Raw genomic sequence first — 13,884 nt, 5'->3', positions numbered from 1 at the left:
TCCCGCAACGCCACAGCATCACTCAATGCTACAGCATCACTCAATGCTACAGCATCACTCAATGCTACAGCATCACTCAATGCCACAGCATCACTCAATGCCACAGCATCACTCAGCGCAACAGAATCACTCAGCACCACTGAATGCCACAGCACCACTGAATGCCACAGCACCACTGAATGCCACAGCACCACTGAATGGCACAGCACCACTGAATGGCACAGCACCAGTCAACGACACAACACCACTCAACGACACAGCACCACTCAGCGCACAGCATCCCTCAACGCCACAGCATCCCTCAAGGCCACAGCATCCCTCAAGGCCACAGCATCCCTCAAGGCCACAGCATCACTCAACGCCACAGCATCACTCAACGCCACAGCATCACTCAACGCCACAGCATCACTCAATGCCACAGCATCACTCAACGCCACAGCATCACTCAACGCCACAGCATCACTCAATGCCACAGCATCACTCAGCACCACTCAATGCCACAGCGCACCACTCAACGCCACAGAACCACTCAACGCCACAGCACCACTCAATGCCACAGCACCACTCAATGCCACAGCACCACTCAATGCCACAGCACCACTCAACACCACAGCATCACTCAACGCCACAGCATCACTCAACGCCACAGCATCACTCAACGCCACAGCATCACTCAGCCCCACTCAACGCCACAGCATCACTCAACGCCACAGCATCACTCAACGCCACAGCATCACTCAATGCTACAGCATCACTCAATGCCACAGCACCACTCAACGCCACAGCACCACTCAGCGCCACAGAATCACTCAGCGCCACAGAATTCCCCAGCGCCACAGAATTCCCCAGCGCCACAGAATCACTCAGCACCACTGAATGCCACAGCACCCCACAACGCCACAGCACCACTCAACGCCACAGCATCACTCAACGTCACAGCATCACTCAACACCACAGCATCACTCAACAGCACAACATCACTCAGCACCACTCAACGCCACAGCACCTCTGAATGCCACAGCATCACTCAGCACCACTGAATGCCACAGCATCACTCAGCACCACTGAATGCCACAGCATCACTCAGCACCACTGAATGCCACAGCAGTACTCAGCACACTGAAGGCCACAAAATCACTCTGTGCAACCATTCAACAACAACTGGTTATAATATGTTCACTCAATGTTTCAAGATTTATTACAAATGTCACAAAAAGGTGTTAATATTTCACTTCTGTTCTTGGATTTTCATCTCAATAAAATACACTGAACATAATCTTCCCAAAAGTTATTTACAAAAGTTTAAGCTATTGCCATTATAAATTACAATAACTTTTATGTAAGTATTAATAATTAAAAAAAATAAAAGCCATTGTTATTTGTAATATTAATACATCTAAGTCATGTAAATACAACACATATTGCATTAGAAATGCTATAGGTGTCACGTTTGCGAAAGTTAAAACTATTGGCATTGTAAATGACAAAGCTATTAATTTCGCAATTTTCAAAACCAACACACAAATAAAATATTTGTCATTTACAATACCAATACCTCAAACTTTCCTAATGCTAGACCTATTGCATTGCAAATGCTTGTTTTGGTTTTGCCTGCACAGCTCTTATGCTGTGCTTGTGAAATCTCTTGTATTTAGTATATCTTAAAAGGGGGCTCTTATCAGTTCTCATTGCCGAATTACTGTGCTCATTCACCTGTGTGTGGTACTTTTTATTGTTTTTAACTTTCCTTGGCTGCATGCACTTACGATACTACTGAAGCAGTTCACACTGTTTAATCCCCATTTTTTCATCTTAATCTATTCGGTGATTATGCTCCAATTCTAATTTTTGTAATACACATTGCATGTAAAAAATAAAGTTAATATACAAAAGCTATTCTACAGTTTACTACTAGAAACAGGCAGCCACAAGTGCAGTTACCTTGCAGACAACAGGGTCATGATTTGAATGGTGCAGCAGGTGCAGTAGCACCAGGCCCAAAAGTTTTCAGAGCTCCTCTAAACTCATAATATTGCTATATTTTACAACAAAACAAGCAGTCACAAATGCAGTTCCTTGCAGTAAAAGGTACTTGATTTGATTAGTGCAGCAGGTGCAGTGGCACCAGGGCCAAAAGTTCTAGGGACACCACTAAACTCAGATTATTGCTAAAAGGTAAAACTCAACAGGAAGTCACAAGTGCAGGATCATGATTTGAAATGTGCAGTGGCAACAGACCCAAAAGTTGTCAGAACTCCTCTAAACACATAATATTGCTATATTGTACTACTATGCAGCAGACGCAATTGCAGTTACATTGCAGTTAAAAGGGGTTTGATTTACATCGTGCAGTGGCACGGGGCCAAAAGCTCTACTCACCTCACCAAGCACCTATTATTGCTATATTTTACAACTAAACAGACAGTCACAAGTGCAGTTATCTTTCAGGCACTAGGGTCATGATTTGAATGGTGCAGTGGCACTGGGGCCAAAAGTTGTCATAACTCCACAAAACACCAAATATTGCTATAGTTTACTATTAAATAGGGAGACACAATTGCAGTTATATTGCAGTTAAACAGGGCTTGATTTGAATGGTACAGCAGGTGCTGTGGCATCGAGGCCAAAAGCTCTGGGGACATCACTAAACGTAGAATATTGCCAATTGTTACTACTAAACAGGCAGTCACAAGAGCAGTTATCTAGCAGGCACTTGGGCCAATGATTTCAATGGTGCTGCAGTTGCAGTGGCACTAGGGCCAAAAGCTCTAGGAGCCCTCTAAACACCAAATATTGCAATATTTTACTACTAAACAGGCAGTCACAGACGCAGTTACCTTACAGGCAATAGGGTCAGGATATGAATGGTGCAGCAAGTGCAGTGGTACTGAGGCCAAACATTGTCATAACTCCTCTAAACACCAAATATTGCTATATTTTACTACTAAACAGGCAGTCACAGATGGAGTTATCTTGCAGGCAATAGCGGCACAATATGAATGATGCAACAGGTGCAGTGGCAGCGGGTCCAAAAGTTGTCGGAACTCCACAAAACTCATAATATTGCTATTACATCAATTAATTCTAATGTTTTCCTCTTTTATTTTACTTTTCTAAATGTTATTTACCCGCTCTATACCACTAATAGCGCAATATATTGCCTTTTTGTACATAACCAAGTCATAAGACTTTCACAGACTTTCTGCAATTTATATTGTAAAACTACAACCAAAAACAGCTAATTATAAATCACATAGGCGAAACCTACTCGAAGTCCTCTAAGATCAAAATGAACAAGCTTTCGTGTGGCTTCTTCTTGCCACCCACTCTAGCCTCCTATGCCAAGGATTAAAGGCTTAGCATTACCTTTTGTTGTAAAAAGGATAGAGAATGAAATACCCATCTAGTGTCTGAATTGTATAATGTGAAAGCAGAAATCCTGAGATAAATCCCGGCTACCCCACTTGACAAAACTGTGTGATTCTAGCCAAATATTTTATTTCACTGAGCCATCTTTTCGTTCATGAGCTCATATAAGTGCACCTTTAAATACGTGAATTCAAGATGTGCGCAAAACAAAACCCTGATGTTTAGTAGATTATAATGATGCTCCATCTAGAACAAGAATATAGGCAACATATAGGGCAGACATGACAACTGACTTTCCTCAGTTCACTAAAGGAACTGTCATGAGGGAAGGGGACGGGAATGTTTCTACGTTCATGTTTAAAAACAATTTCTTTAACAAAATAGCTCTCAATGCAGTGATAAAATCTGATGTACTAAAATGAAACGCACCGCATGTTAAAGAAATACAATGTTTTGAATTATGAAGAAGCATTATCATATTTTCACATGATGTGTTTTGCATGATTTACCTGTGAAATATTATATTTAAGGCTCGACTCGCGCAAGGATTCTCAGAGCCAAGCCAGTCCCTTGACTCGGCTCTGGCATAGGTGTTCTTGTTAGTCTTTTGGCTTCCCACCTCTGCAACAACCCTCGATGTGATAGTGCAAGCACCCAAAAGCAGGCAGGTCTCATACTCTGCCCTATTCCCAATTATGCTGCAGCCTTAAAAGACTCTTTTAAGGGGTAATCTGTTGAAATGTTGACATTTAGAATAGGCAATAAAACCACATATGACAAGCAAAATAAGAACGGTATCATCAGTTGTCCCGCAAGTCCCGAGTAACGGGTTCAGCCCATCGTGGCTTTTTAGCTATTAGTATGTAGCACTTTAGGGTTTGTGGTTGTGGTTTTGCCTGCATCGTTGTAAAGTATGGGTTCACTATGCCGCTATGGCAGACTTTTGTAAAAAAAAAAAAAAAAAAAAAAAAAAGAAGATTGCAACAAGTACTTGAAAACATGTGGGACCCCAATGCAAACAACACCGCTCAACTAGCTATTATTTGTAGGGTGTCAGCCTCATATAATTATATTAAACATTCAAACGCAACAAGCCATCACAGTAATTCATCGGTAAACCTCCTACAAGGAGATACCACAATTGGCAGGTACATTAACCCTGAAACCTTGTATTTTGCAAAAAAAAAATTGAACTGTTCTTTACTCTTAAAATACAATCGAATTCAACACCACTCAACGAACAAACAGAACTATCATTCTTTAGGGCAATCTCCTTCCTTTAGGATACCATATATTGAGTCAATATATGTTATTATGCGCAACTTAACTCGTACTTTTAATGTCACCAAACACAAGACCCAGTGTTTTGTCCGTTACCTTATCAGACTGCATGACTTCGGGGTACTCCTTCGCAGTGGTATGGGATTAGGGATCGCTGCTTGCTGTTACCAGGCGTAATCCACCTCTCTGTTGCTGTCACAAGCCGCCATGACACCAGAATCCGAGAAATTGCGCTTGCGCGTTACTAGAGTTCGTGGAGCTCAAAGCGTCAAAACAGTCCTAGCAACAAGGACAGATAGCCGATTCCAGAGCTATCGAGACGCTCGATCACAGGAATGTGGATCTACAGTGGCTCTGAATGGTACTGGTGTAAACTTGGAAAACCACGATTTTAGGTTGATTGAGTCGACTTTCTATCGAGATTTGTGTCAGCAACATTAAAACGGAACGAACTACCACATGTTAATTAAATATAAATAGAAATATATTTTTTGTGGAAATTATAGATATGTAATTTTTATCCTAAAGAATATTACGCAGGCAATAATGCTCGCAAACTTGAAAATGAGAATGTGGTATCTGCTCCAGCTTGCTGCTCAGCCTGTGGATGTCTGTGTGGGTTATTTTGTATTCCTTGTCCTCTTCTTTATTCTAGTGTCTATGTTCTCTTGTTAGTCTGCATATTAATTTCATTGTTTATTGCACATTTCTCTATTATAATATTTGTAATATTGTTGAAGGACAGGCCGACGCAGGAAGAGTTTAAAACACTTTATTCAGACACTTATAAAGGCCCACTGGAAGCCAGCTATAACGTACTGATCAGGGTAACGGGTTGGAGGAAAGTGACACCGTAGTACAAGTGACGTCACTTATAAGCCCCGACAACATTCCATATGTAAATGGTCTCGCTCGACAGTAGACATGGAAAACATACCCTGTCTCACTGTAGGAACGAGTGTACAACTACAACATCTCCCTTTCCCCCATGCAACATGAAAATCCTTCTAGTACAAAACTTTCAAAACGTTTGGGTAAACATATTTCTCTTCCGGACCTTGTTTGCGTCCCGTATACCACATGGCCTATAGTATTAGCAACAGCATTACCATGATTCCCTGAACTACTCCCTTCATCATTAGGTCTTTGTTGGGTTATACCCTGCAATTCTATTACAGGACCGGAGGCTTCAGATTATGCTTCTCAAACTTTACTGCATCAACACAGCAGCCAATGAAAATATATTATTTTCTCAAGTAAACAATAAAATTACTACATTTCCCATGAACACCATGTGTTCATGGGAAATCAACATGAAAATCAACATTAAAAATATGTTTATCTGACCATAAAGCAGGCAAACAAACAGCCCAAAAAACAGGTCAAATACTAACCTGGCAGATTAGACCATTACACACTGCCTGATTGCCCTAATTTCCAACCCGGCCACTATGTTATACAATTATTGTGCTGATACAGGATCATTGTTTTTGTAAGTAAAGTAAAGGACATGAATATAGGGTCCGATAGGGGCCTGTTTCAATGTCGATTTTAATTTACCACCAGGTAAAGATTAGACTCGAGGGACCTAGCACACTGAAAGCCCCAGTTAAGCCAATTTTACATTCTGATTGTGCTCCTCTTCCTGCACCTCTTGTCTGGCTGCTATCTCACACCTATCTGCTCCCCTCCCCCCCCCCCGCCCCCTCTCACTTCATTCCGTATTTCGCACCCCTTTCATTCACTCTGTGCTCCCTTTCCCTCGTCCTGGATGAGCTGAGCGGTTTTCAGTGTGAGGCGCCGTCATTCTATCTTTTCTTTTGCGCCCTGCAGGTGATCCTGCTTCTTATTTAACCAGGGGCAGGGTGCACTTCACAGGTGAGGGCTCTTGAATGACCTGTCTAATCGCTGCTATCCTCATGCAGATGCAGCGATTAGGCCAAGAGAGACCGGCAGGCAGATATTGATTAAATCCCTTGGGCCTCCGGGGCCCCCTGGGCCTCCAAACTCTAAAGTATTTGAAAGCGCGAGGCCCCCTGGCTGCGAGGCCCTGGGCGACTGCCCACGCTGCCCATGCCTAGCGCCGGCCCTGCCCGCCTTGTTGTCACCTTGGCTTCCTCCCATTCCAGAATACTATCATCAAGACTGCTTTCATTGACTTCTCTTCCTCTCATTATGATCCTTTCTTGTCCCTTCTTTAATTTGACTACACCATATTTGCTTCTCCATCCTTTTCCTTCTAGGTATACTGCACCTTTGGATGAGCTGTGTACCTGTTGCGGATCACCGTAAACTGATTCTCCTTTGTTAACCCTGAAGGGTTTTCTCACTAGGATCCAATCTCCTCTCTCTATTAATTTCTCCTTGGCCTTGATGTTCTCATCAGCATAGCATTTGGTTTTCGCTTGTTTATTCACTATGTTTTCTTTCACTCTGTGCACATTCTCTGTGATAGGTTCCGTGAGCACCTCTTCTTTGAACCATTCTTGGAACTTGGGTGTAAGTTCGTTGTTGCAGGTTCTTCCTCTCATCAAATAGAACGGAGTGAATTTTGTGGTTTCGTTTGGTGTATTGTTATAAGTATTTATCTTGTCTCTTATAAAGTCTTTCACGTTCAACTTAGAGGCAACAGCCAGCTGGATGCCCTCCTTTATGAATTTGTTCACACGCTCAACTTGGCCATTGCTTTTTGGGCTGTAGAGGAGCATCTTTTCTTGTCTGATCCCACTTTTCTTTAAGAATTCTGTCAACTGTGTTGACACAAGCTGTGTCCCGTTGTCAGAGACGATTATTTTTGGCTGGCCTTTTACTGCAAACTTTTTCCTGAGAAATCCTATTACATTTATAGTTGACACATTTCTTGCAAATTTGTGGTGTACCCATTTCGAGTAATAATCCGATAGCACTACTATATACCTGCAATTTTCTGGCAGAATCTGGAATGGTCCAGCAATGTCGATTGCTACCTTTGACCAGGGTCCGTTCGGTATTTCCACCATTTGTAACTCCCCTTTGCATACCTTCCAATGTTTGTCTGCCTTTAGACACTGTTCACATTTGTCTATGTGATCACGTACATCATTTCCTATTCCCGGCCACCAGTAGTGCATTCTTAGGATGTTTTTCGTCGCACTACTGCCGGGGTGCCCCTTGTGAGCTAGTGTTATTAACTTAGATCTTATTTTCGCAGGGGGTATGAATAGGTCACACCTCTTTAAAAATCCACTCTCGATGGTTAGCTCATCTCCGATTTGTTGGAAGCTTCTGAGTTCCTTGTACAGATTTCTCACTGGAGGCCACTTTGATCTGATATAGTTCATTACTTTTTCCATGACCTTGTCATCTTTTTGACCATTCATCCACTCCTCCTCTTTTGTAGATCCGCTGCACATTTCCGTGGCATCCACCCAAGCTACGACGCATTCAGTTTCATCCAATGTGTTTTCAGTGGGGCCATTAACAGGGGTATACACCTGTTACAACGCATCTTTTACAACTACCTACTATTACAACGCATCTTTTACAACGCATACCATTACAACGCATTGCGCTGGGGGGCGCTCTAGGATAGGGAATAAGTATCATTTACTATCCAACACCTTCCCTAGTGTCCACGGGGACTGGAGTTAGAATAGTAAATTATACTTACCACTATCCAGCACCTCAAAGCGCTATGCGTTGTAATGGTATGCGTTGTAATGGTCGCGTTGTAATAGTAGGTAGTTGTAACAGTATGCGTTGTAACATGGTACATCCTTAACAGGTCATCTTGATAGGCAATCTGCCCTGCAGTTCAATCCACCTTTTATGTGATGTATACTAAAATTGTATTCCTGTAATTTTGATAACAGTCTGATCAATCTTGAGCTCGCTCTCCCATTGCCCCGACCTTCGCCATTCATCATATATCCCAAAGGTTTGTGATCTGTTATAATTTCAAAACTTTTGCCCCACAGGTAACTCTTAAGTTTTTGCACGGCCCAGACACATGCAAGTGTTTCGCGCTCTATGGTGCTGTAGTTTTTTTCTGTGTCACTTAGCCTTCTAGATATGAATGCTATGGTGTTCTCCTTCTTTCCCTGTCTTTGGCAGAACACTGCTCCTATTCCGGTTGCACTTGCATCCACCGTGACTACATTTTCCAAATTGGGGTCATATGGCTTGAGTGCTTGCGCCTCTGAAATATCTTTTTTTATTGTACTGAAAGATTTGTTTTGCTCGTCAGTCCACGTTTTTCCTTAACAGTTTTCTCAGAGGCTCAACCTTCACTGCATATGCCTGAATAAACCTTGCATAGTATTCGCTTATTCCTAGAAATTACTTAAATGTTTCCTTGTCTTTAGGCGGTGGTGCATCTCTAATAGCCTTCACTAAATCATCCTTCGGCTTTATGTCTTCTGAGGTCAGCACATGGCCCAAGTATTCTATTTTGCTTTTGAAAAGCTTGCATTTGTCCTTTGATACTGTCATTCCCCTTCTCTCCAGTATAGTTAACACTTTATCAATTAACTCCAGGTGCTCATGCTTGCTTTTGGAATGTATTAGAATATCGTCTTGGAATGCCTCGACACCTTTCATATCCCCAAACAGAATGTCCATTATTTTTTGGAATACTCCGGATGACGAGGCCAGGCCAAACGGGAGTCTGATGGACCTGTATGCACCAAATGGAGTGATGAATGTGGTCATCTTCTTTGACTCTTCTGTTAGGCAGACTTGGTGATAGGCAGCTTTTAAGTCGAGTAGTGTGAAATACTTTGACCCTGCGATAGATTGCAATATGTCCTGTATTTTGGGGAGTGGGTGACAGTTCACTAAAACATTGCGGTTCAGTAACCTAAGGTCCACACACAGTCTTATCTCTCCTGTTTTTTTTTTTCTTGGAGACAACGATCGCAGACACCCACTCTGATGCATCTGTTTCTTCTATCACACCTTCATTTATCAATTTCGCAGGCACATTTTTCAGTTCTTTTTTGATGGTTAGTGGCACAGATCTCACTTTGTGTTTTGTTGGCACTGCACCGTTTTTTAGCTTAATTTCATGTGTGAAACCCTTCACGCACCCTATTTCATTTCTGAAAACTTCTTTTTGTTTTCCTAATACATCTTCCACCTCCACTTCATTTTCATCAACGCATACACTGTTTATAAACTCCTCCTTCAGCAGTATAGGATTTCTTGCTCCGGGTTGTAGAATCGTTCTTAATCTAGCTAGGGCCTTCCAACCCACCAATATCCTGCCTTTCTTTGCCACATATATTCTGGTGTCAATTGTTCTCCCTTTGAAGGTCAGTGTGTCATAAAAATAGACCACCATGTCAATGTCCTGTTCCCCAAATGCCTAGGGGTTTACATCAGTTGCATTTAATTGTACATTTTCCCATTTTTCATCAAACAAAAGGTCAGAAATTATCGTTATGGGAGACCCTGAATCTGCGGTAAACTGTAACTCTACATTTCCTATATTGATTTCTCCTACCGGTCCTTTTATTTTGCCATCAACAATTTCCACATACAACACAATATTCGCACACATCTCCTCATCAAAATCTCCTACTGCATTGACTTTTACATTTTCTGACATTTTCCTGGTTTTACATAAGGTAGTATAGTGACCATATTTTTTGCATTTCTTCCCAATTGCAGGCCTGATTTAAAATCAGCTAAGTGCTCTTGGGAACCACATCTAAAACAGCATACATTTCTTCCTCCTACCTCCTTATCGTACCAGTTCCTTTCATTACCTTTGCCTTCACCTTTTTTTTTCCTGTAAATAAAATACATTTGTATTACTATTTGAACAAGCCAACTCTTTCGTAGATATTAAAGACCTCTCTATTCCTTTTACTATGTCCACCACTTCCTGCAATGTGGGCTTCCTACATGCCAGTAATCTTTCTTGCACCTTTTTGGAGTAGCAACAAAACACTACTTGGTCTCTTATGTAGGTATCCGTTAAATCCTCAAATTCGCAGTCCCTGGCTAAAACTCTTAAGCAGGCTATGTATTCCTCAACCGTCTCTCCTTCTTCCTGCTTTCTCAATGCAAACTTATGCCTTCCCACCATTATGTTGCTTTCCTCATTAAATTGCTTTTCCAGTCTTTTTATTGCCTCCTGATATTCATTCATTGGTATAAATACTCCTGGTGGATATTCAAATTCAGGCAAACTGTTGAATATTTCCTGACCTGCTTTACCCAGCAACCCAAATAGAAGCGATTTCTTTCTTTCTGCGTCATAACTTTTGCCACCTATTGATATTATGTAATTCTCAAACGCTCTTAACCAACTTTTCCACTTCATTGTGGGTTTTCCTGATTCTTCAAGAAATAGTGGTGGCACGTATATGTTGTTACTTTGTGCCATTTTACTACTGACTTGTGTACTTTTAGAGGATGAGCTTGCCTCCTTATTACTCTGGTAACTTACTACGAATATTGCTTTATGTGCAGGTGTTCCTTACAAAATTCACTTCAACTTCCTTATAGTTCTTACTTTCTTTCTTAACTTGTTTGTCCATAACACATTTATTTTATTGAATTGTTCGTGTTTATTATCACATTTTCCTCCAATTACATCAAGAAACCTTGTTTCAGAAGATCGCGCTTTTCACTTTCCTCTTATCTCTCCTGACAGGATTTTGCTTAACTGATCCAAAATGTCTGCGCACACGCTGGGGGAGTGACGTTTCAAGCCATCAGCCAATGACATTCGGCTTGTACGCTCGCGTCGTATCCCTTCGTGCCTTGCGTGTACTTCAGACTTTTTGCTTCTTCCTTGTAATGTTGTTATTTGCTTATTCCTTGCATTTTCAATTTTTGTGTTTTTATAAAGGGGGAAGATGTGTGGTATATGCTCCAGCTTGCTGATCAGCCTGTGGTATTGTCTGTGTGGAATGTTAGGATACTGGGTGATGTCATAGAGTGTTGTATGCGTGAGTGAATGTCAGTTGAGTGCAGGGCTGAGCAGCAAGGAGGCTGCTCCTGTTGGGGTTCATGTATGTACCTTATTTCATACCTAATAAATTACTTCAAGATACCATCTTGCATCCGGTCATTCGTCGGTTACGACAAGCAGGAATTAAAAAAAAAAAGTATGTGATTATTAATGATTTTTTTTTGGTTTACTTAAATTCCATATGGCGATGATATTGCATTATTCACATGTCGATTAATTTCATGTTTATATGTTATGTGTCGCAGTAGAAATCGAAAATATTGTCCCGGGGGAAGGCATTCAGCTTCCAGGGTCGCTCCACATCCATCCCTTTTTGTATTTTAGTCCATTTATTTAGTATACAGGACACATCAGACAGATACAAAGCTGCCAAGTTTTCATGTTATTAGTGTGTGGCAAGCCCATGTTTTCAGTGTCCTTATCTGTGACATTGTAATTCTTATTTGGTGAATCTTTGAGTGACACTTTAATCCTTATAATGAGGGACACTAAAATATGACACAGTTTTGTGTAGTGTAATGGCCTAGAAAGAGTGTGAAAACAGTTGCGGAGCTCTTTAAGTGCTTATGCCGCTTTATTGCGTGCTGTGGAAGACCGGATGTAGAAGTTGATGAAGGAGAAGACGTGTAAAGTAAGGACACAGACACTAGTGTGGTGGGTTAAAAACTGGCCACAAGCTCTTTCACTCAGGCCCTTTTATTAACAAGGTCACATGACCGGTGACGACTATGTTGGATGACTTGTAGGCAGTGCTTTAAATGGGTAAAAATAAGTGCAGGTACTCATTAAAATGAGCTAGAGGTGTAGTGAGGGGGCGGGGCTAGGAGCAGGGCTAAAGACAAGACATGATGATACTTAATGACTTCTATATTCGTTGCAGCACACACCAAAACACATGAACAAAATGAAAGAGAAATGCTTTAATATGTTAACATGTCCTTGAGGGCTTGCTGCAGAAGGGAAGCAGTTAAGAACTGAAAACGTTTCAGCTACATACCTCAGTTTGTCCTACGACAAGAACGTTTTGCCATACCAACGTATCAGCAGGTGAATAAATGCGTATCAGCATTTTCACAAAAAGAATTCACATTAAATTATATAATTTTTTCCAAAATGGTTAAAGCTGCACCTAACCTTTGAGCTTCACTTGCTTTACTCTGTTAGTACACTGCAATACAAGTGGTCTATGGAAAGGGCTCACAGTTGTTCTTCTACAATCAATTTAAAACCATTGGGAATTAACTACAGCAAAAAACAAGCTCTGTTGTAGGTGCTTACAAGAGACTATCATAATTACCTTGGGATAGTTCATTCTCAATTACATTTATCTGATAGCCTCATGTGAAACACGCATGCTCACACACACACACATACAAACAGGGGCATGTGCATACACACATTTTTTGTAAAACTGTGATTTTTTAAGGAAAATGTTGGTGGAAAAATATGCTAATTATATCTGTTGTTGAAATGCATATGAGGCTAGAGTACCATCAAGTGAAGGCTGTGTTTTCGTTAATATACAGTGCAGAGGTATGCTTTCCGACTGCTTACATGAAACTTCTAAGAATAGAGGGCAAGATTTGGAAAGTGTTTTTGGGCCTGCAGTAGGGATCACCATCCAATGTGGTTCGTCACAAATTGTAACTCTCTCCACTGCTGCTAACGCGCTCCAAACTACATTTTCTAATGATAATAAAACGTTTATTGCCTCATCAGGTTCTCCATGAAAGTTGTGACTGGTTGTATCATGCTCTTTTTCACCACTCCCTCGGAAACCTCTGTCATCTGACACTTGCACAGGATAGTGTGACTGTGATTGACAGCACAGGGCCTGAACGGACCCTGCTCTGTCAAACACAGCGTGAAGTTAAGCACCTGGCACTTATTCAAATGAGCCCTGCTGAATAGCTCAGCTGGGGCTCAGATGGGGGGGGGGGGAAAGAAGTGGTACCTTGGCTGCCAGAGACACCTTCCACTCCGGCTCTCACCAGCACTCACTGCTACCTTTTCATGAGTACCGGTACTCTCCTCGGCAGAAGAGAAGTGCTGGTACTCAGAGTGATAACTCTAAGAAGGTCTGGTACACAGTACAGGTGAGTACCGGCCCATTTAAAGCACTGCTTGTAGGACTACCCTAGGATGGGCCTGCTGCATGGCGTGTCCTGCAGAACAACTCATTCCTCCCAAAAAAGACTGCAAGTCCAGCCTGTAGAAACAAATCAAAAACTGGATACCACATAGTCCATCAGTCTCTAGAGTCAATCAGCAGG

The 13,884-nt window shown here is 41.7% G+C and overlaps 1 protein-coding gene across 1 annotated transcript in view; it reads right to left on the bottom strand.

Annotated features, from left to right (window-relative positions):
- Positions 1–4,883, bottom strand: part of DYNC2I1 (dynein 2 intermediate chain 1) — a 476,503-nt gene extending 471,620 nt beyond the window's left edge. Inside the window, exon 1 of the mRNA XM_086941505.1 lies at positions 4,747–4,883. Within this exon, the coding sequence (XP_086797631.1) occupies positions 4,747–4,761 (15 nt within the window). The 5' untranslated portion in view covers positions 4,762–4,883. The remainder of the gene's footprint in view (positions 1–4,746) is intronic.
- Between the last annotated feature and the right edge of the window lie 9,001 nt (positions 4,884–13,884).

The sequence above is a fragment of the Lissotriton vulgaris genome, chromosome 10 (genome assembly GCF_964263255.1).
Source record: "Lissotriton vulgaris chromosome 10, aLisVul1.2, whole genome shotgun sequence".
Lineage (NCBI taxonomy): Eukaryota > Metazoa > Chordata > Amphibia > Caudata > Salamandridae > Lissotriton > Lissotriton vulgaris.
Note: the sequence above shows the minus strand (reverse complement) of the source record. Positions and strands in the feature narration are given on the sequence as shown.